This window comes from Carettochelys insculpta, chromosome 1 (genome assembly GCF_033958435.1).
Source record: "Carettochelys insculpta isolate YL-2023 chromosome 1, ASM3395843v1, whole genome shotgun sequence".
Classification (NCBI taxonomy): domain Eukaryota; kingdom Metazoa; phylum Chordata; order Testudines; family Carettochelyidae; genus Carettochelys; species Carettochelys insculpta.
Genome location: NC_134137.1, coordinates 296,149,715 through 296,176,863, shown reverse-complemented (window position 1 = coordinate 296,176,863; position 27,149 = coordinate 296,149,715). Strand labels below are relative to the sequence as shown.

The window sequence follows — 27,149 nt, the reverse complement described above, 5'->3', positions numbered from 1 at the left end:
TTATTTTAATAATATCAGAGGGGTAGCCATGTTAGTCTGGATCTGTAGCAGCAACGAAGGGTCCTGTGGCACCTTATAGACTAACAGAAAAGTTTAGAGCATCTGAAGAAGTGAGTTAACTCACTTCTTCAGATGCTCTCAACTTTTCTGTTAGTCTATAAGGTGCCACAGGACCCTTTGTTGCTGTTATTTTAATAATAATGTTTTGGTGCAATTTTAGGACAATGCAGCTATGAACAGGTCATTTTAGATTAAGTACTTTTAAAAAATAACATTTTTAGTTTCTCTTCAGAAACAGAAGAATTAGCTTTATCATCCATGCAAATAAGCCACTGTTCGCCTAATATTTATTTTGTGCTTCTAAACAAGCTACTATTGTGCTAAAATTATGAGGCTTATTTTTATTATGTAGCCTAAATATTGAAATAGCAAGGGGGGGATGGGAAGAAAGAACAGCTGTGTTAGTCTACAGTAATAAGAAAATAAAGAGCATAAGTAAAAACCTAATCTATTAGTAATCATGCCTAATGAAGTATCATATGAAGACTGACATGCAATGACACTGCAGGGATACAATGACATGCTTCCAAATCCAACTCAACAAACCTCAAGTATGACAAGCTGCTCCTGCCTCCCAAAAAGGGTCTGCTTTAAATTTTTGGCTTAGATAATACTTTCATGACCTTGGAGCTAGTTACTCTGATGCTGATGAGACTACAGAGCTAGTACTCCTAAGCTGTACTTCAGGGTATCAATCAATCGAGTCTAGGAAATGCTTGGCTCCAAGGTCATTACTGATCAATTTAAGGGAAAAACGACTTCAATAATGGCATCTCACATCTATTTCCCCATTCATTTTCAAAGGGCAGGTCAAAAATGCGAAGTGTCTCAACTTCAGTAGTAACAACTTTATAGCCTGCAGGTCTCTGTGCAGTACAAAAATGAAGTTTACACAGAAAACCTGCTTGATTAGGGTGGGAACAGACTTTCAAACCTGAAAATACACCACCATGCCCAAAATACTCAGAAAAGAAACAATTAACCTATAACAATGCCACTTAAGTACTTCACATGGAGAGATCAGAGAAGAATGCCTCTAATAGGACCTTTTCCTTTTGCATTCAACAATACAGTCAACATTAGAAATCTGCATTCCCACTGCTCAGATAAACAGGTAACAGACCCTACTATCTTATTGCCATGCAGTCAAATGCAGTTTTCTAGGAATGGTGTCTGTTGGTAGTGAGTACTGTGAAAGATGGCATATTTTATCAAATATTTCTACATGCTATCACCTTAGAAACCAATTTGCTAAAGCTGTACTTTCTTAAAGAACATAATACTAGAGATACAAGAATTCATCTTATCACAGAGAGAAAGGCACACTCAAGTTCTCTACCTTTTTTTCCTTTAAAATTAGCAGTTATCCGCTTTAACTTGACTACTGGCTCCTACCAAATAAGGTTGTGCGATACTGGAAAAGATTTTTTTTTTCTTAAAAAGAAGTGATCTAACCAAACCTCCATATGAGTAAGTTATAAAAGAGAAGGGCAACCAGAACATTTCAGAACACTGACACCAAAATTGTTCAGTGTCAAAGATTTTTTTTTTAATTATTATTATTATTATTATTATTAATCATACCTGCTTTGCCAATCTGGACAGCTAACTTTGTAAGTTTGCCTTGTAAAACTGATTTTTCTTTCTTTGGCAAGTTTGCTCTCTTCTTGTCTTTCTCATCTCCATCGCCACCATCTTCACTCTTCAAGGGCTGCATTTCCATGGCTGCACCATCTTGAGCTTTGGCTAAGTTTAGAAATATAGGGGACATATGTATGGATAAATGTATACGAATTAATAATTACCAAGTTCAGTCAGATCCTGGAATCACTAAAATCCGTGTTAAATGCACATCTTCAGCAACCCCAGCTCCCATTAAAATCCATTTTGGTAGTGTCCTTGAAGCCGGTCATTCCCAGCTGCTTAAACTCTGCCCCCTCCCCACCCAAGCAATCTTTGGTCAAGGAAAAATAGGCTTCAAGACCGCCACCACCACATTACATGATCTAAAGGGACTCAATGTCATTTCCATTTAGGTGCTCAACTATGGCATTTTGGAACTTACCACTGGGCACAGATTAGAGACATTTAATATTTGCATTTTTGGTTAGGTTATGGCAACATTTACCTGTAAATGTTTAAACAAACTATTTTGTACAGCTAAGGCAGATGATGGTATGAACACTATTTTTATAAAAGACAAACAGATATTTTGCCATGCAAAAGCAAAATGTTTTTCAGTTTTACTTACCTTTGTTACGATTCTCAATAGCTCCATCTTGTTTTTTACCTGTAAGAAAAAAAAAGACAACGGAAATTTAAGATCCATCTTTGTCTACAATGTAAAAGCATTAAAAACACTAGGCTGCTCAAATCTTATTTCTGTAATGTATTATTTCTCATATCAATTAACTTCAATTTAAATGTTGAAAATTTGACTGAATACTTAAGCCACTTATCAAAATTTTTGTTTTATAAAACTGACCATCAAGCTGCAGGTTAATCATTTCTAAGTATCCATGCTAGGTTTATCTGCCTAGCTTAGCAGAAGAGATAGCTTAGACTTCCCTATTTTGAACTTCAGTCTGCTCCTGCTTGCTTTTATGTCTACACTACAGCGATGTGTTAACAGAAGTTACTGTTGGAAGGCAGCTACTGAACAAAAATTCTGTCAGCAAATCATGGCCACAGATTAAAACGCTCTCAACGGAACATCCAGCCGGAAGCACAGCAGACCATATTGTCCCCTACATACTCTCCAGAGCCCAGCTGAATGCTTTCCCCACGCAATACATGAGCCAAGGGAACGGGGGGGGGGGGGGAACCCCACTCCAACCCCCCCCCCCCCCCCCCCCACACACACACAGTTTGATGCTACGTCCTCGGCTTTCATGACATTTGCTGCATGCTACTGTCTCCTTCCCTCAGGATGTGCAGAAAAAACTGAGGCTACCAGGAACCCTCTAACTCACAGGTGAGCAAATTTTATGTCACGCCCCACTTTTCATTCCTGCAATTAACAGCCTCACTCTTCCCAACCCCCGACCTCACCCCCAATCTAATGTAATCCACACCAACAGAAATTTTGGTTATGATCATATGAAAAAACCCTCTCCACATGCACAAGAAAATAAGTATGTAGAATATAAAAACTATTTGGTATATAAATATGACTACACACAAAACATATTCCAACCTTTTTAACAAGACAGAGGAGCCCGAGACCCATGTCCTTCATCCTTCACACACACCCTGCTCTAACTCCAAACTTCCTTCCCTCCCCACACCGTCTAGAAGTGCCTTCTCTGGGCCAGCTGGGCATTTTGGGGTCCAGCCATCACCACTGCAACTCTTTTCTGAGATGAGGAAAGGAAATTCAGCACTCAACGTTAATTTCTGCAAAAATTCTGCATTGCACAGTAGCACAGAATTCCCCCAAGACTATCTATTGAACTGTTAAGTACCAGGACTTGTTTAAACTACAGCTGCTTTACCAGCATAGCTATGCTGGTGTAGGTATGCCAGCAAAGCCACCTAATGGAGATGCACCATAACTGAAAAGAACTCTAGCATAGATGAACTGCTTTCCAAGGAGGATATTATGCAGACAGAAGCACTCCATTGGAAAAACATGGGGGGAGAGGGGGTTGCAGGCATAGTTATGTCAGCTAGGGGAGGCATTTACACATTCCACCCCCTCACACTCCTAACATATCTATGCTATCAAGCTCTGCAGCAGAGCTGAACCATGAGCTGAAAGGTAACTGCCAAAACTGAAACCACATAAATGTAATAATGCTTTAGCAATGCCACAGATGAGACTCAAGATTCAGATAGTAGGTATTTTGACATTCAGAGCCACAAATGCAGACTGGAAAGGACCTCACTACATTTTTTTAGTCTAATTCCATGCATTTGGGCAGGACTAAGTTTTAACCTGTCAGATGATCTCTAAATATATATTTTTTTCCTAACCTTTTCTTAGCCTCCAACAACCTTCCCTTTCCAGGAGGTATCTACCAGGACAGTCTTATTTCTTAACGTCCTGTATCCACGAATATAGCAGACTGCTTTTGATTAACAGTTGTGTGTCTTGTTACCCGTGACAAAAAGAATGCCAGAAATTTGTATGGATACCCATTAAAGATAAGCTACAAAATGGCTACCTGAGCAAGTATGTACAATCCAGCTAGTTTCACATCAAGTTGTGCGTTAGGAAAGCCATATTAGCCCTCCTAGAAGTCAGCTGCAGTGGGGACAAAAAAAAAAAAAGATCCAAAGATCAGTTGCTGCAACTGTTCTTTTTTGGTAGGACCACCACTGCTGCTTCCTATCCCTCAGCCTACTGCCCTTTTTGGAGAGCTCCAGCATCTCCTGCACCAGATGCCTGGTTTCTCCCCACCCTCCCAGTTCCTATTGGGAAGGCTACACAGCTTCCTCTTAAAATGAGCAGCAGCTCAAAGGCCACTTTGCTCTTCACTCAATGGTGAATGGAGGGAAGGAGAGCTCTTCAGGAATGAGTATCTACTCTTATCATTTGCACTTAAGAACCAAAATTTGGACATTCCTAGTTTAGGATAATCCATTTACAGATCTGAATGCACTATTGAACCATGTTTATCAGGGCAATGGAAACAAAACAAATGAAAAGGATTTTTAATTAAAAACTGATAAACACCAAAGCCAGTACTGGAAGTCTATTTGTAACATCTTTGACAGAAGATTAAGTTATATTTTCTGCAGAGAAAACCCCATTGGTTACTTCAGGAGTCAAGCCTGTGGTTTAATTCTCTAGGCTATACAGCCGTAGTTTCTACCATAAGCCTAAGTTTATCTGGGTGGGAGAAAAACTCACCACAGCAATCAGCATGTGCCAGACAAAGGCTAACATCTAGTCCATGCTGTTTAGTTACCTATGTATACCAGGGCATTGCCTTGAGTATCCTCTTTGCCCTGGAAGAAGCTATGACTTTAGTCAAGTGGGCTTTTATTACCACAGCAAATGCTGGCTTGATAAATGGATTGTCTGAAATTGGAAAGTTGGATACTTCAGCTACGAAGTAAAAAAAAGAACTCAGAACACTCTTCATGATTTCTGAATCCTTGTATCTGGACTGAGGACTTCTCTGCAGTTTTGCACTGTGGAGTGAATTCAGAGATGGCCATTTCCAGACTTGAGAAAGACTGCTCTTTCTAAGACTAGAAATTCTCATACTATAGATAGGGACAAAACAATATTGAACAAAAGGAGTGCGCTACTTGCCAAAAGGACTGTTTCTCCTAGTCTGCTTTGGCTAACGTGAATAGAACATTGAAGGAAGAGGGGACACGCACCCATGAGCTTGTTTTTGCCACATTACAACAACTCCTCCATACCAAGGGGCTACTACTTGTTTGTTGTTTCTTAGAGGAAAGAATTAGCTCGCTTTGCCTAAAGCCTTTGCTGATTTGTAACAGGAGTAAGAAGAAACAGGTTTAGTAAGAGAAAAAGTACTGTGTGCACTGAGCGATCATAAAAAGGTTCCAAATGAATTGTAATTAGCCACGGTATCTTCAGCTACTGTTCTGCCATAAGCCAGAGGAGTCCTGCGGCATCTTAAAAAGAGAAAAATTATTTTGATGTAAATTTTCATGGCCTGGGCCAGATGCATCAGATCCAGCTCATGGGGAAAAAAAAAAAAAAAACAAAAAAACACCACACACAAACAAAATGTGAGGCTCTAACATGCCACTGGACTCAGTTGTTTTTGCTTGAACAGACTAACATTGCAAACCCTCCAAAACTTGTTTCGCCATAGTAATCTGCCCCGATGAGTTCTGGAGAAGTTTCTGGACTTAGATATGGAGCCGTGTACCTCAAAAGGAATTTGAAATTTTAAGATATGAACAGTTAACTTTCAGAGATCCTAAGCCAAAGTATCATCCCCATGAGAATTTATACAGATTCTTCTGAGAGGATTATTTTGCTTCGAGTCCTTCCTAACTTCCTGTAAAGACATCCCTTTGTGACAGTGATGGCCTTAACCATTACCTCTTCTAGGACTCATCATGTTTATCTTTTGTTACTTAGCTCCAATAGCCAGTTGCCAGAACTGAAGTTACAGAAAGTTATATTGGGGGGGGGGGGGGGCGGGGGGAGCACGAAGCCAACTTCTTGTAAAGTAAAGTACTCTTCTACATTGGATTTGTCTTCTTGAGATAGGTGCCGTGCTGTAAGATTTTTTGCTGCAAGACATTACATGGGAACAGGTACTCTGCAGAGGCCATTGTAAATCGGAATAACCTTGTCAAACAGGACTGAATAATATAAAAGCTTTAAAAAATCCTGAGCAAAAGTGACAGATTAAGAAAATCAGCAAACATTCAGCCCAATCTCCAATAAGGAGAGTTCATCTGACAAGATGTAGAATCTTACTACAGAGTTTTCTTAATTTTTCTCAGGTCCTATCCACTTCCACAAAGGCATTCATGCAACTATAATTTCCAGTCTTCTGAAACTTATTCTACTCAACGTAAAAATTGTAGAATTCACTAGGGGGGAAAAAAAATCTGGTGACTTTCAATCTCTCTGCCAAAAATAGAAATAGAAAGCTATTAGTGTGAACTATCATGAAGAAACACGTGCTGTGAAGCAGGTGAACCACAAAATCAGCCTCCTTTATAAAGTTGAAAGTTGCACAATACATAAATTGGTTTAAACATTTTACATTGTATTTGTCCCTGTAACTCTTACGGGCTTTAAGTCTCTCACTGAATCCATACACTTCATTAAAATTGGACAAAATCTGACTACACATAATGCTCAGCTCTATATAGGTTTTAAAATTTCTGTGCTATATATTTTCTTAATTTGTAAGCAGCCTATTCAAAGTGTAAGCAGGTTATTTAAGAATAGTACAAACACATTTCACAGTACTTTTATACAATTAAAAAAAGATCCTGATGTGTTACGTCCCATCTTCCATTCAGACAGTTCAAATATTCAATTTTTCAGACCTTTGAAATTTTATCTTACTTTTCTTGTCCTTTTTTTCCTTCTCTTCATCATCTCCTCCAGCCCCAAGTAAAGTGAATATAATTCCAGTTTGAGAGTTCACTCCTACAGCAGTAACTACCATTCTTCCAGAGCCTTCCATCACATGGGTGCCTGAGGGGCAGGGGGAGGAAGAGTACATCTTAATACTTTTTCCCCTGAAAGTGTGAAGCAGCCTGCTGACAAAGCAGTAAGATAAAATCTTCACTACATCAACAGAAAAAGTCACCTTTAAATGATGAAAATTTCTCTAACTGTAAATGTTTTGTATAACTGCCAGTCTTAAAGAGTCCTGGAAAGCATATTCATAATTGCCCCATCAATTGAGAATTCAGAAGCACACAAGGTATGGAATACCTACACACTTTTTTTTGAGCAGAGGAGTCGAATACTTTCAACATAAAACAAGTGACTATATTAATTTAAGTTGTAGAAGAGTTTAGACACTGTTCTGGGGAGTAGTTCGATAGTAGTTTTCCTGAACTTTATCCTCCCATTCCAATTTGTTTTAAACAGAAACTCTTCTCTTTACAGGCTGTCATTCAGCTTACTCCCAACAATGAATTAAGAATCACACTCAAGTAAATCTAATTTAATTTGCCAATAGTTACATTAAAACTAGCATTAATATCAACTGAACAGTTCAGGAAAAGGCAAGATCTTAAGAAAGAAACACCATCTTAGCAGCGAAATACATCATACTATTAGACAAAAACATTTTAAATTAGGCTAAGCATATGTATCTGGAGTTCAGGATATAAATACCCTACAAGGATGTCAGATTTCTAAAACCATGCTTTATGAAATTAAGCAGTTTAAAGTTGGGACTAAGTTTTTTAAAAAAGTCCAAGTATGTTAAGGTAGAAAAATATAGTCAAGGGATTCAAAAGAATGCTGCACATTAAACTTAAATGTAAATTGATTTTGAAAGAAAGATTAATGTGAAACTCCAAACATCTAAAACTTCGTCATTTCTCCATCTTAATACATCTGAATTTTTTAAAGTTAAAACTACAATGTATTTGCTGGTTTTTATAATAGTGTTTTATGACAATTACGATATCTTTGGATGTTTGCTCCCTCCCTCCCAAGTTTAATCACTAACATTCTCACAAGCTTAACTCTACTTTCACCCAGGAATTTCAGAGTACTTTGCAAACTAGTCCTGAGAGATAAGATTTGAGTTTTGTAAATACAGGGGAAAAAAACTGACTTCTGTGATTTGGCAAGAGCAACACTGCCAGATGACAGAGCTGTGGATCCAAGAATTTTCTTCCTCCTCCCTTTTCTAACAACTAGAAAAAAATTCTCAGTTAAGAGAAATGGCTGAGGATTTGGTAAGTGGTGACATGGCATGCTCTATTCCTTTACAAGCCACCATTAAGAGGCTTAGCACACTTCTGTAAAATACAAAGCTGAAAGCTTCTACCCACTCCCCTGGATCAAAATATTGTGGCTATGCTTGTGCTTTGAAATTTCATATTATCTGTCTCCAGAATATGAGAAAATGGTCAAGAATTGACAAAGCATAAGAGACAACGTTGAAGGTATTTCTAAACTGTTTAGGTTTTATTTCACACATTTAGCCTCCCTGGTTAATGTTGTTAATGGATAACATTATTCATAAAGCTTCTACGCTTTAGCCCTTTCAATTAAAGGTGCAAGGGCATACAAACACACTGAGCCATCCAACAAATCCTCTAACAAGACCAGACCAGACTTGATATTGCTGGCATTTTAAAAAAGGTAAAACTCAAAAAGTCTAATACAATTAAGCTTTTATCATCCAGCATATCTGAGGAATCAGGAGTGCTGGTTAGTCAAATATTTTGTTAAACTACAAGTTTGGAGTGTGGAAGGGTACATCTGGCTGAAGCTGACTGATTGTGTGAGGGAGGTGAACGAACAATGGGCTTGGAATGCTGGTTCTAGAGTGGGTTCAGAAATGAGGGATTCAGGCTGCAGAACGGGAATCCGGGGAGAGCAGAGTTGGTGCAGGGTTCAAGCTCAGAGAGGGGCTTTCAATGTGGGAAGCGGCAAACGGCATCAGCTGGAAGGGAGTTTACATGTGGGAGGGAGTTTGGGGTGCCAGATCTGGACATTGCTCACCTCACATGACTCCCTACAAGAAGTTTGTGCGGCTATTAGGTGGAGAGGTAGCTAGATATCTCTGCATTTTGCCTCCACCTGCAGACACTGCCCCACAAAAAAGTCCACTGTCCACCACTGCAAGCCAACAGATGCTTAACCGCCATTGTTCAGGGCAGGGCAGGGCAGGGCAGGGCAAGGATAGGCCAGGACTCAAAGCCCTCCATAACTGTTCCTTTACCAAGGGGCACTAGGGACCTGTTGCCACTTCCAGAAAGCTGTGTGGAGCCTGAAGGGCCTGCAACAGCTAGACTATGAACCAGACTTTCAATGACCATCAAAAGTGGTGGTTCACAGAGCTGTCTGGTAAGTACAGGGATGGCTAAATGCAGCTTTTAACATATGAGCTTTCACATCTGATTTACATGTCAGAAAGAACAAGGACACAGGTCAATTTTAGACCACAGTCTCTTGCAGGTGAAAATAGATAATACTAGAAGATTTAATTTTGGTTTTGGGAAAATAAAGTGTACCTCCTTCATTTAAATCATTGCTCTGGTATGGGTCTCAAAGTGAGGGGTTCAATATGCAGTCTGCCTCAGCGAGAGAGAACTATCCCAGCCCCCTCTCATTGCAGTAGCTTTTGGCCAAGTGAGAAGCACCACTATATAGGTGCAGCAGCTCCAGTAGGCACAGCCAGGAGGAGTGCATGTCCCCCACGGGGGAAATGCATGTTTGTCTGACCCCTGTGCTCCCCAGCCAGAATGAGGAATGCAGCTATCTGTGTACTTCCCCTCTTTCAGGGAGTAGGGGGAAACACCTAGTAATGTCTGTATGAATCCGGGTGGAGGGGGAAGCAGCTCCCCCACCCTCCCCAAAGGGCACCTCTAGGGTAAGAGGCATACTGCTAGGGCAGTCCCAGACTGGGACATGGGGCTCTTCCACACAGCACATCACCTGCCTGGTGATTTTGTCTTGTCTTCATGGTTTTATGCGATGCAATCCCAAGCCAGGCACATTCCATTTTCCTGGCACAACCAAACCCTTACCTTGCTTTAAGTTAAGGCAAGAGGAAGCTATAAACCAAATTCAGTGGTTTTACCTCTTACCATTTAAGATTTCTTGGACAGACAGACCATCTCTCAAAAATATAGTAGACAGACTTTTTTTAGATCTTTCCTCTGATGGCAAAGTCCTGATAGAAATGCCTTCAAACAAGGTCACTGACAAGGAAATAGTGTACAAGCCAGAAGTCTAGAAATACACAAGCTCCAGGGTTACTTGTAGCCTATCAATTACTCCAGTCTATGGACATCAATATTTATATTCACATACCTGACAGTAGCATAGGATCTTTATCCAAAGTCTTCTTAACATGATCAGACTCTCCAGTCAGTGAGCTTTCATCAATTTTAAGGTCATTTCCTTGAATTAGCACACCATCAGCTGGCAGAAGATCACCTACAATACAAAGCAATGAAGAAGAACTACAAACTCAAAAGACACTATTAAAGTTAAACAATTCAATTAACTATATATTCACCATATTTTACTTGTGCAATATCCCCAACAATTATGTCAGCTACTGGTATTTGGATGACTTGTCCACCCCTGATGACTGTGAACTTCTGTTCTTGTTCAATGCGACTCTGCAGCCCCCTAAATTGTTTCTCCTTACTCCAGTCATTGAAGGCTGTTACCAATACCACACAAACTACAGACAAAAGAATTGCAGCTCCTTCAATCCAACCCGTTTCACCTTCCTCCTCTTCTTCACCAGCAGTCACTGCTCCACATACTGTAAGAAATCATAGACTTTTTAAAATCTCAAAAACAAACTCCTTTGTAATCCATATTAACTTTCACATAGAAATTTACATAGAAAAATCTTTCAGACTGAAGTCTAAGCAAGACTTGAAACTAGTCAATGCTTCAGAGTTTAGAGAGTAGGAACAAATAGTATCTTATGAAGTGAGACGGTACAGTTCAGAAACTCAGGAAAGCAAAAAGACTTCAGTGGGAATTACGGATACTCAGCAGTTTAAAAATATCAAGCCATTTATTTTGCTGTCTGGGGTTAAGTACTTAAGTTTGAAAACTTTTAAGGCTGCTTCTCACTGCAAAGAATACCTATTCACATTTAATATATTTCTCAAGTCAGCTCCAGGAAATCTTTATTGTTCACTTTTACCCAGCAGCTGCTCACTGACAAGATTTTGGTCAGTTGCCCTACTACCTTCAGAGCTTTACCAGTAGTGAAACAGAATGCCTGTTTCACTCTGCTAGCTGCTTAAGGAAAGCTGTGAGCAGCTCAGGGAAGATCCACAGGACCAAAACCTTTCCTGCTCTCCAAGAGAACGTGAAGACTAGTGCAAGAGTATATATTTAACCTCCCCTTTCACTCTCCCACTCATCCACCCCAAATAGTTAAAAGGAAGTTCTAAAAGCAAGAAAGGTAGAAGAACACTTCTGTCCCAGCAGCTAAAATGAGGTGGAGCTTTAAGCCTGCCAGCTGCTTAGCAGATATAGGATTACTAAAGAGATGAGCTAGATTAATATCTAGAAGCTCATTCAAAAGGTACAATTCCAGAAGGGCAGAAAACCCTAGTACTTGTCCAATCTTTACAGCGATGTATGTGCTGCGTGGACACTGATCTCTCCCAAATGTTGCTCTTGAGCTTGCCAGTGTATTTTCCAGTCTTGCTTTGTCTACCTTTGACTGCACTACATCTTTTCTAGTCTGGTGCACAATGAAATATTAAAAATATATTAGGCATAAAACAGGATTGCTTTAATCTAGATTTCCAGTAATATTCTGAACCAACCTCAAGTCTTCTAGAGCAGAAAAATTTTTATCATCTTTTTCTTAAATTGAGAAGTGTTTTCCTCACCCTCAAATGTCAATATAATAGAATAAAAGGCAGCAATAGCAGATTTTACTTTACAATTTGGGGGAAAACCCATCATACACAGAAGTCGCATTTTAGCAAAAATTTCAGTTTTAAGTCTTCAAGCCACTTTGGGCAGGATATCAATGCTAGACATGCTAAACAAAATATAAAAAGGTAGTTGTGAAAATTGTTTTGGACTGATGATTTGAACAGTTAAATTCTGTCATCCACACAAACGGCAGCAGGAGGAGCATACTAGTGTGTTCTGGAAGACTGCTCAGACTGAACGAGGAGACACTCTTACAATTTCTGAAGCAGTCGAAGTCAAAACAAAACCAAAGTAGTTATTCTTTCAGAGCTTTAACAACTACTATTATCTCAAGTAGCATGAGGCTAGGTGGATAAAAGCCATTAAAAATTCGATTTTTAAAAAATTTGACTTTTAAAAAAAAAATCTATGTAAAATTTGTTTTTAAATTAATAAATTAGGTTAAGGATTAAACTGGTGAAATCCATCAAAATAAATTTTAAATTTAATTTACGTTGATCAGCACATTTGTTGCTGACTTTTTTCTAAAAGTGAAATCACTGAGCTAGTAGAAGGCACTGATTAAGCACTTGGAATGAAAGTTGGTAGTAACACTATAATAGCAGCCTTTTCTAAAAAGGTACAGAGAAAGCTTTCTTCATTTCAGTTTATTCATTTAGGTTGGTTTAGTGGCCAGTATATTCAAAGTTAAGAAACCAATTGGAAAATGGGGAAGGGAAAGGGAGAAAAAACAAAAAAAAGCCACCCCCAGAAAAGTCTGTTTTCCCTCTTTCAGTCTGTGAGATGAGAGCTGATGATTTCTGGTTACCATATCCTTCCAAATGTTAGAACTAGTAGTTCAGTTCACTAACTACAATTACTGCTTTTCAGTTTTAAGTGTGAAATATGTTAACTTAGTTACATAAGAAAAAATGATCAATCACATTTGCTATATTTAATATAAACATTTTTAAAGGCCTTTTTGGAATTTTGCATTTCCATCTAATACACACAACACAAATCAGATACGATTTACTCAATCAACATGATTACTTAAATGTTTATAGATCTACTGCATTCTCTTGACAAGCAATACACTAAATTTAGCATAACAGTTGTAATTAACCAACATTTTAATTCTTACCAACTCATCAGAATTAACTTTCAGAAAAACTGAAGTACAAAACACAAAATAATTAAAAACTGATAAAACATCTTGCTCGCTGATTTAAAATTATGAGTTTTAGATCAGTGGTTTACGTTACTTTTATTTAAAACAAATCTACCCTGCTTCCAGAGGTCATCCTTGACTCTGTTTAGCTGATGCTTATGCTAGTTTCCAAAGCAGCAAAGTTTATTCAAATTCAGTCAGAGCATCTGGTTATTTTCCCCCCTTAGGTCTGAAGAGTTTTTAAAAAAAAAAAAAAAAAAAAAAGATTCCATAACAGTCCTGTAACAACTGGCTTAATAGAGGGAAAAGGGCTTGGCAATTCAGATCTGACACCACATTTGGTACAAGAACTAGATGGTTTAAACTAAACTTAGGAAGGAAAAGAGAACTTATAGCCAAGTTAATCTATGTAGCCTGGACAGAGCTCCACTTTGTCTTAATGACTAGGGTCAGCTTCTACAACCTCAAGAAAGATGTCTTGGAATGGGATGAATGAACCAGGCTGGAAACATATATCTCTCTCTGATTTTAGTGAATATTTCTTTGTATTCTAGCTTACATTTGTTAAAGCAAAAAAAAAAATCAAATCACCATTGTCTGTCAAGTTAGTGAAGGCCTGATCCAAAGCAAGAGCTGAAGTTTTTAATCTAACAGTTCCGAGCAAATAGGCAAACAACCTTTTCATGTCTGGACTGGAGGATCAGAGACAAGGATAAGCTATCATTTACAAGTGAGAAACAGAAGACTGCTAGACATGCCAGTTCCCAGTGGAAAAAGCCTGGTGAACGCTGTCCAGAAACAACCCTGCTTATTCATTCAGTCTCCTCAAGAAAAGAAAAGCTAAATATTTGTTTGAATTTCATTGCATGAAAACCAGAACAGTGTGGTCTATTGGCTTTTGAAGAGTCAGGAAGCTTCTGCTGCCTATGCCCCACTCAAAGTATTAAAGCTTATTTATGGCACCACTTCAAAGTCAAATGTGAAATTGAACACAGGATATGACCTAAGAAAACCAGAACTGCTATGTAAAGGCAAACAACATGCCTGCTTTTAGGCTAGTCTTACCCCAGTAGGGAAGTGAAATTGGGAGCAAAATTAGTTAGAATGTGGAAGTTCTTGGATGACCACTGGCTGATTAGTAACAGAGAGGAAGCCGTGCTAGTCTATACACTATCAAAACAAAAAACAGTCAAGTAGCGCTTTAAAGACTAGCAAAATGGTTTATTAGGTGATCTTTCGTGGGACAGACCCACTGGTCTGAAGTGGGTCTGTCCCACGAAAGCTCACCTAATAAACTATTTTGCTAGGTCTTTAAAGCGCTACTTGACTGTTTTTTGTTTTGACACTGGCTGATTAGAGTCACGCTTACATAAATAGAACTGAAGTTTCACAAATACTGCAATTTATGTATTATTCCTTGTGTCAAGATTTACTTACATGCTTCATTCCCTCCTGGAGGCTGGTAAAAAGAAAGGCCCAAGGACACTATGGCTGCAATTTCTAATATAATGAGGGTAACATCCTGTAGTGCTTCCCATACTAACTGAAGAAATGTTTTTGGCTTTTTAGGAGGTATAAAGTTCTTTCCAAACACTGCTTCTCTTCTCTCTATATCTGCTGGATTTCCACTAAGACCTAAATATTAAAAGGAAAAAAAAGGTAATTTCAGAGGGATTTTTACAGAATATAATCATCATATGTACTTCCCATTCAGGAAACTCAGTATAAGCCAGAAATGTCACACAACAGAACTGCAGCTAACTTAATGCAGGAATATAGCAAGATACTGTCTGTCTATTAAACACTTTCAAGGATGATTCTTATAAGAGCTTTATTTTCAATGAAAGGTGGCTATACTCAGCCAGCTCCTCAACCTGCCACCAGTCCCAGCAGTCTTCAAAATCTTGAGGTTAAAAAAAAAAAAAAAAAAAAAAAAAAAAAATAGGAAAGATTCACAAACCTACCCAAATTTAGGCTTAATCAATTTCTCCCTTGTTTATACCACTGCATAGAAAGTTATAGTCACAGAATATTTTCTAGCATAAATATATATTCTTAGGCAGGACTGAAGTGAGGCACTGAGAACTTCTCCTATATTACATAAGGATGAAAGAGGCCTTATAAGATCTAGTCTAACCAGTATAACTCAGTCCATAGCACTCTCCAAAACAACTGCTAGGCAGACATCTGTTTAAAAAAAAAGATTGAGCCTTGATTTTAAAATGATCAGGCAATGGAGAATTCGTTACATCTTTTGGCATTTTGTTCCATTGGTTAAATTGCTCTTACCTTTTAAAAATTTATATGTTCTTCCCAGTCTGCGTTTGACTTCTGTTTACTACCACTGGCTGTTTTTCACTGTTCTCTACTAGATCCAAGAGCCCACTACACATTTGTTCCCCATACTTCCACACTTTAATCAGGTTACCCCTTAACCATCTTTTCAATTAACTAAAGCTCCTTGAATTTTTCCACTAAACATAGGTTATCTAATACTTTAAATCATTTTCATGGCTCTTTCCTGAAGAGTCTCTAGTTTATCAGCATCCTTCTTGAATTGTAGACACTAGAACTGGACTTAATATTCCAGCAGTGGTCACGTCAGCGCCAAACAAAAAGGTAAAAAAAAGCCACAATCCTACTGAAGATTCCTCTGTTTATGCATCTCAAGATCAAATTAGCTCTTTTGAACTCTGCCTGTCATCCCCTCTGATCTCTCGATCTGGTCCTTTATTTCTATCCTTCAGTTTCTTGTTTAGTATTAATCCAATAGGAACCATATTCACTTGGATTATTTCACATTACAAATTACTTAACTTTTCTCCAATCAGCTTTAGCACGCTACATTGTGTGTAACCAGTATTACACTAGAGCAGGTTGCAATTTACTCAACTTCTATATTTAAGGTCATGTTTTGAGTTAACCTGTTTGAGTGTTTCCACTGAAACACTTATTGTAATTTCAAGCTTGTGTTTTTACCTCAAAATTTTCAGCAAGTTACCATTGTTCAGTTTGCAATATACACATTTTAAGCAAAGCAGCAGTTCTAGGTACAGTACCTCTTTGCTTAACATTGTAATTATGCACTTGAAATGCTACTTTAAAGTAAAACTGATAACCAAATCCAATTTCCCAGTAAGAATTAATAGGGAGGTCAGGTTCCAGGAAAATTTTTTCCCCACAAGACAATTACATATTTACACATTATGTTAAGTAATTTTACACAGTTTAACACTATACTCACAGATGGTAATAGCTCCGATACCTGTATGTTAATTTGTAGCTATAGGTAGTGGAAGTGTTTGTACAAGGTAAAGGTTTGGTCAAGGCTTTACTAGTATGTGGGTGGTTTAATTTTGCCAGTTCTTCTGGGCATGGGCAACAGGGGATGGATCATCCGATTACCTGTTATGTTTATTTCCGCTAGGGCACCTGGTATTAGCCAGGTCAGAAGATAGGATACTGGGCTAGACAGTCCTTTGCTCTGACCCAGTATGCAGTCTCCTGTATAGCATCTCCTCACTTACAGGGGTATCAGTAAAACACTGCTTTATTAGATTGATGTATTAGAGAGTACACTCATTTTAAAGTTTGTAATATTCTGTTAAAAGGTTGTTTGGCTCGCCTTCTCTGCCTGCCTGACATTTCAGCCAGGGTGCAGGGTTAGGAGGCGGATGCTAACCTCCCTGCACCTGCCCAGCATTCCAGCTGGGGAACAGGGCAAGCCTCTGCACTAAATCCCACCACACACTGGCCTCAACCAAGTTTGTACTCATAATTGGTGATTACAGCATTGTTTAAAATTATTTAAAAACATTGTATAAGCATATAATATCTCTATAGTGGGGAAAACAAAGTTCCCTGGAACCTGATCTCCCTATTAATTCTCAAGGGGAAACTGAATTTGCTTAAAGTAGCATTTTTTCAAGCACATAACTACCCCCACAAGTGACTTAATCCTTATGGGATGGAACTATTAACACTTTTAATTGTACTATGAGCAATCCATTTTTAGGATCAGTTTCAGCATTCTTTAAAGTGTAGAATAGGATAGAATAGTGGGGGGAGGGGATTATAGAAAACAATGACCCTTTACTGTCAACCTCCAGCCAACTCGTGACCCCTTCCCCCGCTGTTCCCAGGCCATTTATTCACCCTCCCTCCCATCCAGACTCCACACCTGCTCCTTAGCAACCCCCTCCCACACACAGAATCCTGAACCACACACTTTCAGTTCCACACTGGGCCCCCAAAAGACGGAAGCACTGAACCTCAGTCCCCCTGCTCTCTATCACCCTGCCTGTGAGGCAGGAAAGTGATGTGTCCTAGTCAGGGGCCATGTCAGTGAGAGTGCATCAATGCAAAATGCAACACAACACAACCATCCCAGTGGGTCATATGCCCATCAGCTGAGGCCAGCACACAAATCCAGCAGTGTGAGCACATCCAGCTTTAGAGCTGGAGTGGCATTTACAGTAAAGTGAGTAGTGACAGTACTTTGAAAGCCTGCAATGCCAAATTGCCACTGGGCAATGGGGAGCCATTTGGAGTTGGACAGTACATAATGGGAGCCACGGTTATGAGACTGGGTAGGAGATAACAGCCCCTACACACAGGGCTGGCTCTCAGCAACCTGCAGATGGATTTACAGCACTAGGGTTTCCAAGCTGAGGTGGATCTGAGTGCATGTATATCATATTTTGGCACCTCTTCTACGGTTAGTGGATCACCAGAGATATGGATATCAAGAAGGGTTCAGCAAGGAGGTCTGTACTTTTAGAACACAGTACTGTTCCAAAAGCTACAAGCAGATCCTTCCCCCCAACCCCGAACACGCAGATAACCAATGGCAATATTTAAAAGCGTCACTAGTGATTGAGGAGTGTAGCTTATTCCTTTGTTCCCTGACTCAGGAGGCCATACACAGACCATCCCTATAGCACCACACCAAAGAATCAACTACTGGCTCAGTAAGTGCAGAATGACAGTTGAATGTGCTTTTGGTAAATTCAAGTGGCATTTGGAGTGTGCACTAGGCTGGAGCTCAGTAAGAAAAAATATCCTAATAGTCAACTGTCTGTTTTATCCTGCTTACTGTGAGGACAAGCAGGGAAATCACCACCTCTGCCCTAGTGGCAGCATGCCACATCTGAATAGCCAGGCACGGGGGTATTAAAAGAGCTCAGAGTGAAGCTATGCAATGAGAGGGGGTTTTGAAAGAGCACTTGAATAATCGTCCACAGTAGTGATCTATGGCACTGGAGCTTTGACTAGTGCTATTATATATATATAAAAATTTGTGAAGTTATGCTTTCTGTGGTAGTTGACATGCACTTCTAAGTTCTGCTTTCATTGCTGCTATGCATGATGTAATATTTGTTGTAAATTAATATTTATCCAAATATATAAAAAACCCAGAGGCAATGTTAAAATTTTCAAATATTTACCCAGATAGATTATGTCCATTTGGCTGCACAATGCAGTCCATAGTAGATACAAATACATGAACCAGGATTCTCAGATAACAGTATGTAAAGCTAAAGTTTTTGTTGCCGTCCTCTGATTGGAGTGGTGGTGGTAATAGTAAGGATGCACCCCACATGACAGCATGTCTTGGGGTGCACAGAATTCTACAAGAAGGGCAAAGAAAGTGGAGTCTGGGACGTTCATATGTATAAGTCAACCAAGGTTTGCAACCTATGTTTGAATTTAAGAAAACGCTCCTTGTCCAAAGGAACTCCTAGTTCATTTTTCCCATGTTATCTTTCTCCAAGTCCGTAGTTCACAATGTGATGCTACGCTGGCTGGCAGAATCCCTCAGAACTCTTCCTCATCATGGTTAGGCATTCTGCAGTTTTGGAGCAGACTACCCTCAAAGCGGCAGCTCCACAAGCAGCTGGCAAAAATCCAGACAGGTATGTTACCAGATTTACAGTCACAACGGAAAGGGAAAGGATTTCAAAACTTGGTTTTCTGTATGCCTATAAAACACTTTAGTAAGAAATGTTAATCGATACTTCAGCTTGAAGCATATTAAAGTACTGCTTTGTAGTCCCAGCGAGCAAAGTCTGCAAAGGGCAAGCAGGATAGTGCTAAGTTATACAGTCTTAGTCTATGCCATAGGCCTAAGCATAAGGCAATGCATACTGAATATTGCCTTTAGCATAGGTTATGGTGGTGGTTATATTAGCACAGTGGTGCGTGCACGCACACGCACACACACACACACACACACACACCCTCCCCCTCTTTCTGTTCTACCACTAATGGAACATGTCCTATTCTCTCCAGCCTACCTAGCTAGGAGGCTGAGCTGAAAGGCCAGAGAGCCAACAGGCAAAGTAAAGGCTAGGTGATCCCACTCTCAGGCTCCAGCAGCCCTCCAGATATTCCACACAGTTTGAGAACCCATGAGTTGGTAGGTCTCACTACCAAAAAAGGACATAAAAGGCACCTACTAACAGGTGCTGCTAGCTTATTTATGGCAATAGAGCCTGCAGGTCCTGGTATGCAGCATGGCTAGAGTCTACCACATCTCCTCCACTCTTCCCCTTGATGCTCATGGTAGGGGTCTATGCCTGGAGCTCTTCCAAAGTATCCACAATGGTCTTCCATGGCTTCTGCCAAGTATGGCAAGCACTCCCTTGAGGCAGCAGGTGTGCAGTACAGCATCAAATCTATAGTGGTACTCCCTGATCTTGCAGTATCCCTGGAAAAGTCCCATCACTTTCACTTTATACTCCAGCTGATACTGTTGTACCCATTTGCCTACATCACTCATGCTATCTGGTTTTAGAGAGCCACGTGTATATGGCTTGTCTGCAACTGCCTTTGCACAGCTTCTCCCCACAGGCCTGGGAACTCCCACACTTCCTGTCCACTACCAGCAAGAGCACAGCTAGTACCCTGTGCACCCATGGAGTTGCTCATTTGGTCAACTGTACACAAGAGAGTCATCTACTAGGTATGCTTGCCCAGCTGGGTAACCAGAAAAAGGCATCTCAAAAACAACATGCAGAAAATTAAGGGGATAGTGGTATCCAGTCTCTGATCCCCCTAAGCAGGAGAGTTCAAAATTTGACCAGAGCACTCACTTTCAGGGAATGGGGAATTGTGGGACAGGTGCTGGATGACTGTTAGGGTTGATACAGGTTATGCCGTATCCTTCTGCACCATGTCAACTGCAGTCGTCAGCTATGACTATGCCTTTTGGAGGATAAGATTATTCTAAGTCATTTTAAACAAGGTACTTATATCAGTTTGAGTGCAGGTAAATGGACAAACAGGTGGTGACAGCACTTTGGAAGCCTGCAATGCCAGACTGTTACTGGGTAACGGTCAGATATACTATGTAATATAGACTAGGCCTTTGCCAAAAGGCAAATTTTATTTCTGTAGATCAAACTACCATAAGAAATTTGAAGTCATTCCGTGGAATTGATGTATAAATTGCTGTGTAAGTACACAGGAATTTAGTCTTCCCATTACTCATCTATTTAAAATGTGATTTGGTGTCTGTACAGAGAAGTAGGTATCTCAAGTATGAGCTCTCTGCTAGTTTTACAGTTATATTGATCCTGTGGAGCCATTCAGCACAAACATTCTTTAGTGATCATTTCCTGTTTAAATATACTGGAGGAAGCTTTTTTTTTTTTTTGTATCAGTGGCAGCATTTTCACCATACACCACAGTAATTTTGAATGTACAGATGCAGAGTAACAATTTAAACTGGGCACAATCATAAAAACTCTCTCTCTCTCCTGCTCCATTTAGCATAATTTTAATGAACTACTCTAGACTATCATATCTCTGTTGCCAGGCAAAGACATTCTCTAGCAGTTTTGATGGCAGATGAGCATGACAATTCTACTAGCTACATGTGTTCCATCCTGCTACATACCCTCTTCAAACAAAGTAGGTGCTCCATCGTCGGATTAGCACACCAAGTAGACAGGAACACAGCAAGAGAAAAAGAGAAAAATTGCTCACCATAGTAACGGTGGTTCTTTGAGATGTGTCCCCGTGGATGCTCAACAATAGGTGTCGGGCTCACCCGGTGCCGCAGATCAGAACTCTTCCGGCAGTTTCTCCTGGATCGCGCATGCGCCGGCGCACGCCGCTCCCTTGCACGCCCTCGGCCACGTGCGCGATTGGGTCCCCGCCAGTTCCTTGACCAACCGCCTCTGATGCTCCTGAAAAACACTAAACATAGATCCGAAGCGGGGAGGATGGGCGGGTGGTGGAGCACCCACGGGGACACATCTCGAAGAACCACCGTTACTACGGTGAGTAACTTCTCTTTCTTCTACGAGCGTCCCCGTGGGTGCTCCACAATAGGTGACTACCCAGAAGTAACCCAAGTAAGGAGGTGGGTAATGGGTTTATGTGCAGCTTGCCCCCAAAAGGACTGCTGCCGACAGACGGGTGTCCTCTTGGTATACCCAACGTAGCGCATAATGTTTGGCAAAGGTGTTGTAGGATGACCAAGTCGCCGCTCTACAGATGTCCTTTAACGCGATGCCCTTGAAAAAGGCTGTTGACGCTGCCACCGCCCTGGTGGAGTGAGCCCTGGGCAGGGCCAGCAAAGGACTCTTTTGAAGTTCGTAGCACATTTTTATGCAGGACACAATGTGCTTTGAGATTCTCTGTGAAGAGAGGCCTTCTCCTTTTGACCTGGGAGCGAGAGATACTAGAAGCCTGTCCATTTTCCAGAAGGACTTAGCTCTGTCTATGTAGAAGGCCAATGCCCTCCTCACATCCAGGAGATGTAGGCGTGCCTCCTTGCTGGAGCTGTGAGGCTTCGGGTAAAACGAGGGTAAAAACTATTGGTTCATTAAGGTGGAACTCTGAAGAAACTTTCGGAACAAAAGCTGGGTGCAGCCGTAAGGTTACCGCCTCCTTTGAGAATACTGTGCAGGGCGGCGTTGCCCTAACTGCTGCGAGCTCACTCACCCTGCGAGCTGACGTAATTGCAAGGAGGAAGATTGTTTTTATCTTAAGGAGACGCAGGGGAACTGTGGATAATGGTTCAAAGGGTGGACCAGTTAGCATGCTGAGCACCAAGTCCAAGTTCCACAATGGTGGAAGCGGTTTCCGAGGGGGGTACAGGTTTATCAACCCCTTCAGGAACCTGGTAACGACAGGATGGGCAAATACCATGGGCCCCTCCTCTGTATGCCGGAAAGAAGATATAGCTGCGAGGTGGACTTTTAATCGAGGATAGGGAAAGCCCGCCCCTCTTGAGGTCCAATAAGTATTCTAGTATTACAGGTATAGGAACGTCAAGTGGAGCTAACTGCTTGGCAGAACACCAGACTGTAAATCGAGTCCATTCCTGCTCGTAAGTCTTCCTGGTGGAGGTCCTTCGGCTGCTTTCCAGGACTTGTTGTACTCCCTCCGTACATATGCTTTCTAAGGAGCTGAGCCATGGATTAGCCATGCTTGTAGGCGCAGACCCTGAGGGTGCAGGTGCACTATGGACCCCAGGGCCTGTGTGAATAGGTCTGGCGCCCCCGGAAGAGGGAGCGGTGGGCGATCCGACATGCGCAGAAGGAAGGGAAACCATTGCTGCCGGTCCCACATTGGGACAACTTGAATCATGTGGGCTCTCCCCCTTCTGGCTTTCTGCAACACCTTGTGGATAAGCGCTGTGCGGGGGAAACACGTAAAGTAGGGGGCCCTTCCATGAAATCATGGATGCGTCCCCTAGGGAGCCCTGCCCCAATCCTGCCCTGGAGCAGTACTGGGGACACTTCTTGTTGTGCTGGGTGGCAAAACAGGTCGATCTGGGGAAACCCCCAAGTATGAAAGAAAGATCGGTCGTAGCAGATCGGAGCGGATCTGCCATTCGTGCGTGAGTGCAAAGCACCTGCTCAGCTGATCCGCTTTCACATTGTGAGCGCCCAGCAAGTACGAGGCTTTCAATGTTTTGTTGGCAATGCACCAGTTCCACAGTCGGACTGCTTCCGCACATAGGGCATGGGATCGGGCTCCTCCTTGTCGATTTATATAAAACATAGTGGAGGTATTGTCTGTATTGATCCCGACTAATTTGCCATATATGTGGTCTCGAAAAATGTTTGCAGGCGTTGAACACTGCTCTGAGCTCCAGTATGTTTATGTGCAGTGACTGTTCCGCAGAAGACCATAGCCCTTGCATCACCTTGTCGCCAATATGTGCTCCCCATCCTATGTGGGAGGCATCGGTAGTAAGAAACAAACAGATTTGTGGTTGGTGAAAGGGTGCCCCTGCTAGCAGGTTTCTGGGGTTTACCCACCACTGCAGGGATTTGCGCACCTCTGTCGTGGGCGACACCACCCTGCGGACAGTGTGGGATGTCGCTTTGTAGACACTCGGCAGCCCATGTTGCAGGCTGCCCATGTGCAATCTGGCGTTCTACACCACAAACGTCACTGCCGCCATGTGGCCCAGAAGCTCCAAGCACGTTAAGACTGGCACCGTGGGGCTGTACGTAATGACTTGCACCAGCGAACTGATGGCGCAAAAGCGGGCGTCGGGTAGATACACCCTTGCTGTAATAGAATTTATACATGCCCCTATAAACTCTGTCTTGTGTGGGGTCGGTCTTTGACTTCGCGAGGTTGATGACTAGGCCCAGTGAAAAAAACGTGTCTGCTGTGACACGTATCATGCGCAGAACCTCTGTCTTCGAGGCCCCTTTCAGTAGGCAGTCGTCCAGGTATGGGAATATAAATATCTCCTGTCTGTGCAGGTAGGCTGACACCACCGCCAGGGTTTTGGTAAAGACTCTGGGGGCTGAGGAGAGGCCAAACGGGAGAACCTTGTACTGGAAATGCTCCTTGCCGACCATAAAGCGGAGGAAGCGTCTGTGTGCCGGATGGATCATTATACGAAAGCAAGCATCTTGTAAGTCGAGGGCTGCAAACCAATCTCCATCATCCAGTGCCGTGAGTATGGAGCCGATTGTAATCATCCGAAAACGTTGTCTGCGTAAGTATCGGTTGAGGCCCCAAAGATCTAAGATGGGCCTCCAGCCTCCTGTTTTCTTTTCTGTAAGGAAGTAGCGTGAATAAAAGCCTTTCCCTTGGAATTGCTCCGGCACTCTTTCCACCGCCCCTATGAACGTAAGGTGGTCCACTTCCTGCTTGAGCCTCGCCTCGTGGGTAGCGTCCGAGGTGGGGCCTGGAGGGAGGTTTCGGCGGTGGGAGTGACTGAAAGGGGAATCGCATAACCCGTGGCTATGATCTCCAAACACCCATTTGTCTGTGGTGATCTTTTGCCATTGGGAGTGAAACGGTCGGAGGCGATGATGGAACAAGAGATGGGAGTGGCATTGTGCAATGGTGGTGATAGTGCAGCCCTCGACATGCCCGTTAAACTTGACGACTTTGGGCCTGCCCCAAGGATGTACGGCTTTGTTGAAAACGTCTCCTGGGAGTTCTGTACTGTTGCTGCTGTTGATGGCGCCCTTGGTCGTAGCCCCGTTGATACTGAGCACGCTGCAGTTGGTATGGGTAGTGTCTTTGCTGAGGGTAATACTTTTTCTTCCTATATGGAGGGGTATAAATACCCAGGGTTTTAAGTGTAGCTCTCGAGTCCTTACTGGAGTGGAGGACTGAGTCGGTTGAGTCTGCAAACAACTTTTGCATGTCAAAAGGGAAGATCCACAATCTTCGCCTGTAGGTCCTTCGGGATACCCGATGTCTGGAGCCAGGATTCTCTACACATGACCACTGCTGTAGCTGTTGAGCGTGCCGCCGTATCCACCACATCCAGGGTCATCTGGACTCCCGTCCTCGAAGCTGCGTAGCCCTCTTGCACAATTGCCTTTAACAACGGCTTCTTATCTTCTGGAAGTGAGTCCATGAGAGAAGTAAGCCTGGAGTAATTATCAAAATTATGGCTCGCTAGGTGTACCACATAATTTGCCACTCAATAGCAGGGTGTAAGAGGAATATACCTTCCTGCCAAACACCTCTAGCTTCTTGGCATCTTTGTCTGATCCCCCCGATTTGTACTGAGAAGTCTTTGATCTCTGCTGGGACAATTCAACCACCAGTGAGTTTGGTTGTGGGTGACTGAAAAGGAACTCCATGCCCTTTTCCGGGACAAAGTACTTATCCGCTCTCTTGTTCATAAGCGGAGTGGATGCCGGGGTCTGCCATATGGTAGTGGTGGACTCCATAATGGCTTCGTCCAGCGGGATAGCAATTTTGGATGAAGCCGGGGGTCTCCAAGTTTTCAGGAGTTTGTGATGTTTCTCCTGCACTTCTGCCGTGTGAATGTCTTGCGTGAAAGCCACCCTTTTAAACAGCTCCTGAAACTGTTTGAGGTCATCCGGGGGAGCAACATCCCCGGGGGCCGTGGCCTCATCTGGGGAGGATGAGGAGGAACCACAAGGGTAAACCTCCCTCGAACTCTCAGGTTCCTGCAGCCAATGATACACCCGCTCGCTGGAGGATTGCGAAGGGAAGTCTCAGGGTTCTAAAATTAACTCCCCCTGAGATCGCTGTGTTTCCATCCCCGGCCGGGAGTGTCCCCAGGGGTATTGGGCAGCAGGAGGGGACCTGCCCCTGGGTGTAGGCCCAGGGTGTCTGTGTCCAGCATGGTAAGGACGACCATGGCAGCACAGGCATGGGTCCGGGGATGGAGACCTGGACCACTCCTGGGGTGTGTACCCCCGATGTCTGGGAGAGCGAGATCTCTGCGATGACACAGATAGCGGTGAAACTCGTTTGTGATAGTACTCCAAGGGATCCAGTCCCAGGAAGGGCAAAGGTGGCCCAAGCCATGGTGACATTGGCTGGAGAAACGGAGAAGGGGGTTCTGGATAGGCCGGTGGAGACCCCGACCTTCTGGGTGGCGTGTGCAGCATAAGGGGAGGGCTTGTTGCTAGCAGTGCAGCCCTATCTGGAGAAGGGATACGGTGCCGGGTTTTTCCTTTTACCTTTCCCCTCTCCTGCGGGGCTGGCGCCGCCCCCTCCTGTGCCGAGGATCTCGGCCCCCGCTGTCGGCACCGCACTCGGCCCGCTCAGCTGCAGCGCCGCGCGGATGATGTCCTCCGGTGCCTGCAGGCTCCTTGCCTGTGGGCCCTGCACCATTGGTGCCGCGGGAGTTGGTGCTGCCTGTGGCGGTGCCACCGGTTCCAGTGTTTGCCTGGCCGCTGCTCTAGGTGCCACGCGTGCCAGCTGTTTTGTAATCGGAGGCTCAGCCTCTGCCACATGCGCTGCTGCGCTGCCGCTTGTCTGAGAATGCGGCTGGGGGCTGTGTGCTCCACCCGTCCCACTCGCTGAAACCACCGGCAGGGATCAGGCTGGGGAGAGCTTCCTCCATTTCTGCACCGAGGGGGTGAGAGAAGCTGCCTTCCTCTTGTGGAGCCCAGAGGGCCCTTCTGGTTGAGGCCTCTCCGGCAAGTCAGGCTGGAGAGCCTTATCAAACAGGAGCATTTTAAGCCGCATTTCTCTGTCTTTCCTGGCCCTGGCTGTGAGCTTAGCACAGTGGGAACACTGCTGGGTAACGTGTGATTCCCCCAGGCACTGGATGCATTCACTATGCACATCGGAGGCTGGCATAGCTTCGCGGCAGGACTCACACTTTTTAAAACCTGAAGAGGACATTGCGGTAAGTTTTTACTGTTAATAGGGTACTTGACACTTACTTCATGCCTGTTTACCCGAGTCGGACACCAGCCTGCAAGGGGAGGCCTACTGGCCTTCACGTCCACTCGGCTTCTCCGCTCCTCTCTCTTTGTTTATATGTGTATATATATTTTTTTTTTTTTTGAAATTCTCTTGCTCTTTTTTTTTTTTAAGCCAGAAAAAAAAAAAAATGTGCACGTAGAAACACTATCTAATCTGACTCTGGCCGTAGCCTGAGCGGATTCCGTCTGCAGCCGA

The 27,149-nt window shown here is 42.7% G+C and overlaps 1 protein-coding gene across 6 annotated transcripts in view; it reads right to left on the bottom strand.

Moving 5' to 3' along the window:
• The window catches only part of ATP2B1 (ATPase plasma membrane Ca2+ transporting 1), a 120,115-nt gene that overhangs the window by 38,891 nt on the left and 54,075 nt on the right, over positions 1 to 27,149 (bottom strand). For 5 of the 6 annotated variants that reach the window (XM_075012030.1, XM_075012039.1, XM_075012044.1 and 2 more), the window contains exons 3-8: positions 14,709 to 14,906; positions 10,725 to 10,979; positions 10,517 to 10,642; positions 7,076 to 7,207; positions 2,312 to 2,350; positions 1,645 to 1,806 (exon numbers count right to left, since the gene is read on the bottom strand). In XM_075012030.1, the coding sequence (XP_074868131.1) occupies positions 1,645 to 1,806; positions 2,312 to 2,350; positions 7,076 to 7,207; positions 10,517 to 10,642; positions 10,725 to 10,979; positions 14,709 to 14,906 (912 nt within the window). Of the gene's footprint in view, positions 1 to 1,644; positions 1,807 to 2,311; positions 2,351 to 7,072; positions 7,208 to 10,516; positions 10,643 to 10,724; positions 10,980 to 14,708; positions 14,907 to 27,149 lie in introns of those variants that run through there. The other variant, XM_075012049.1, reaches the window with a different exon arrangement.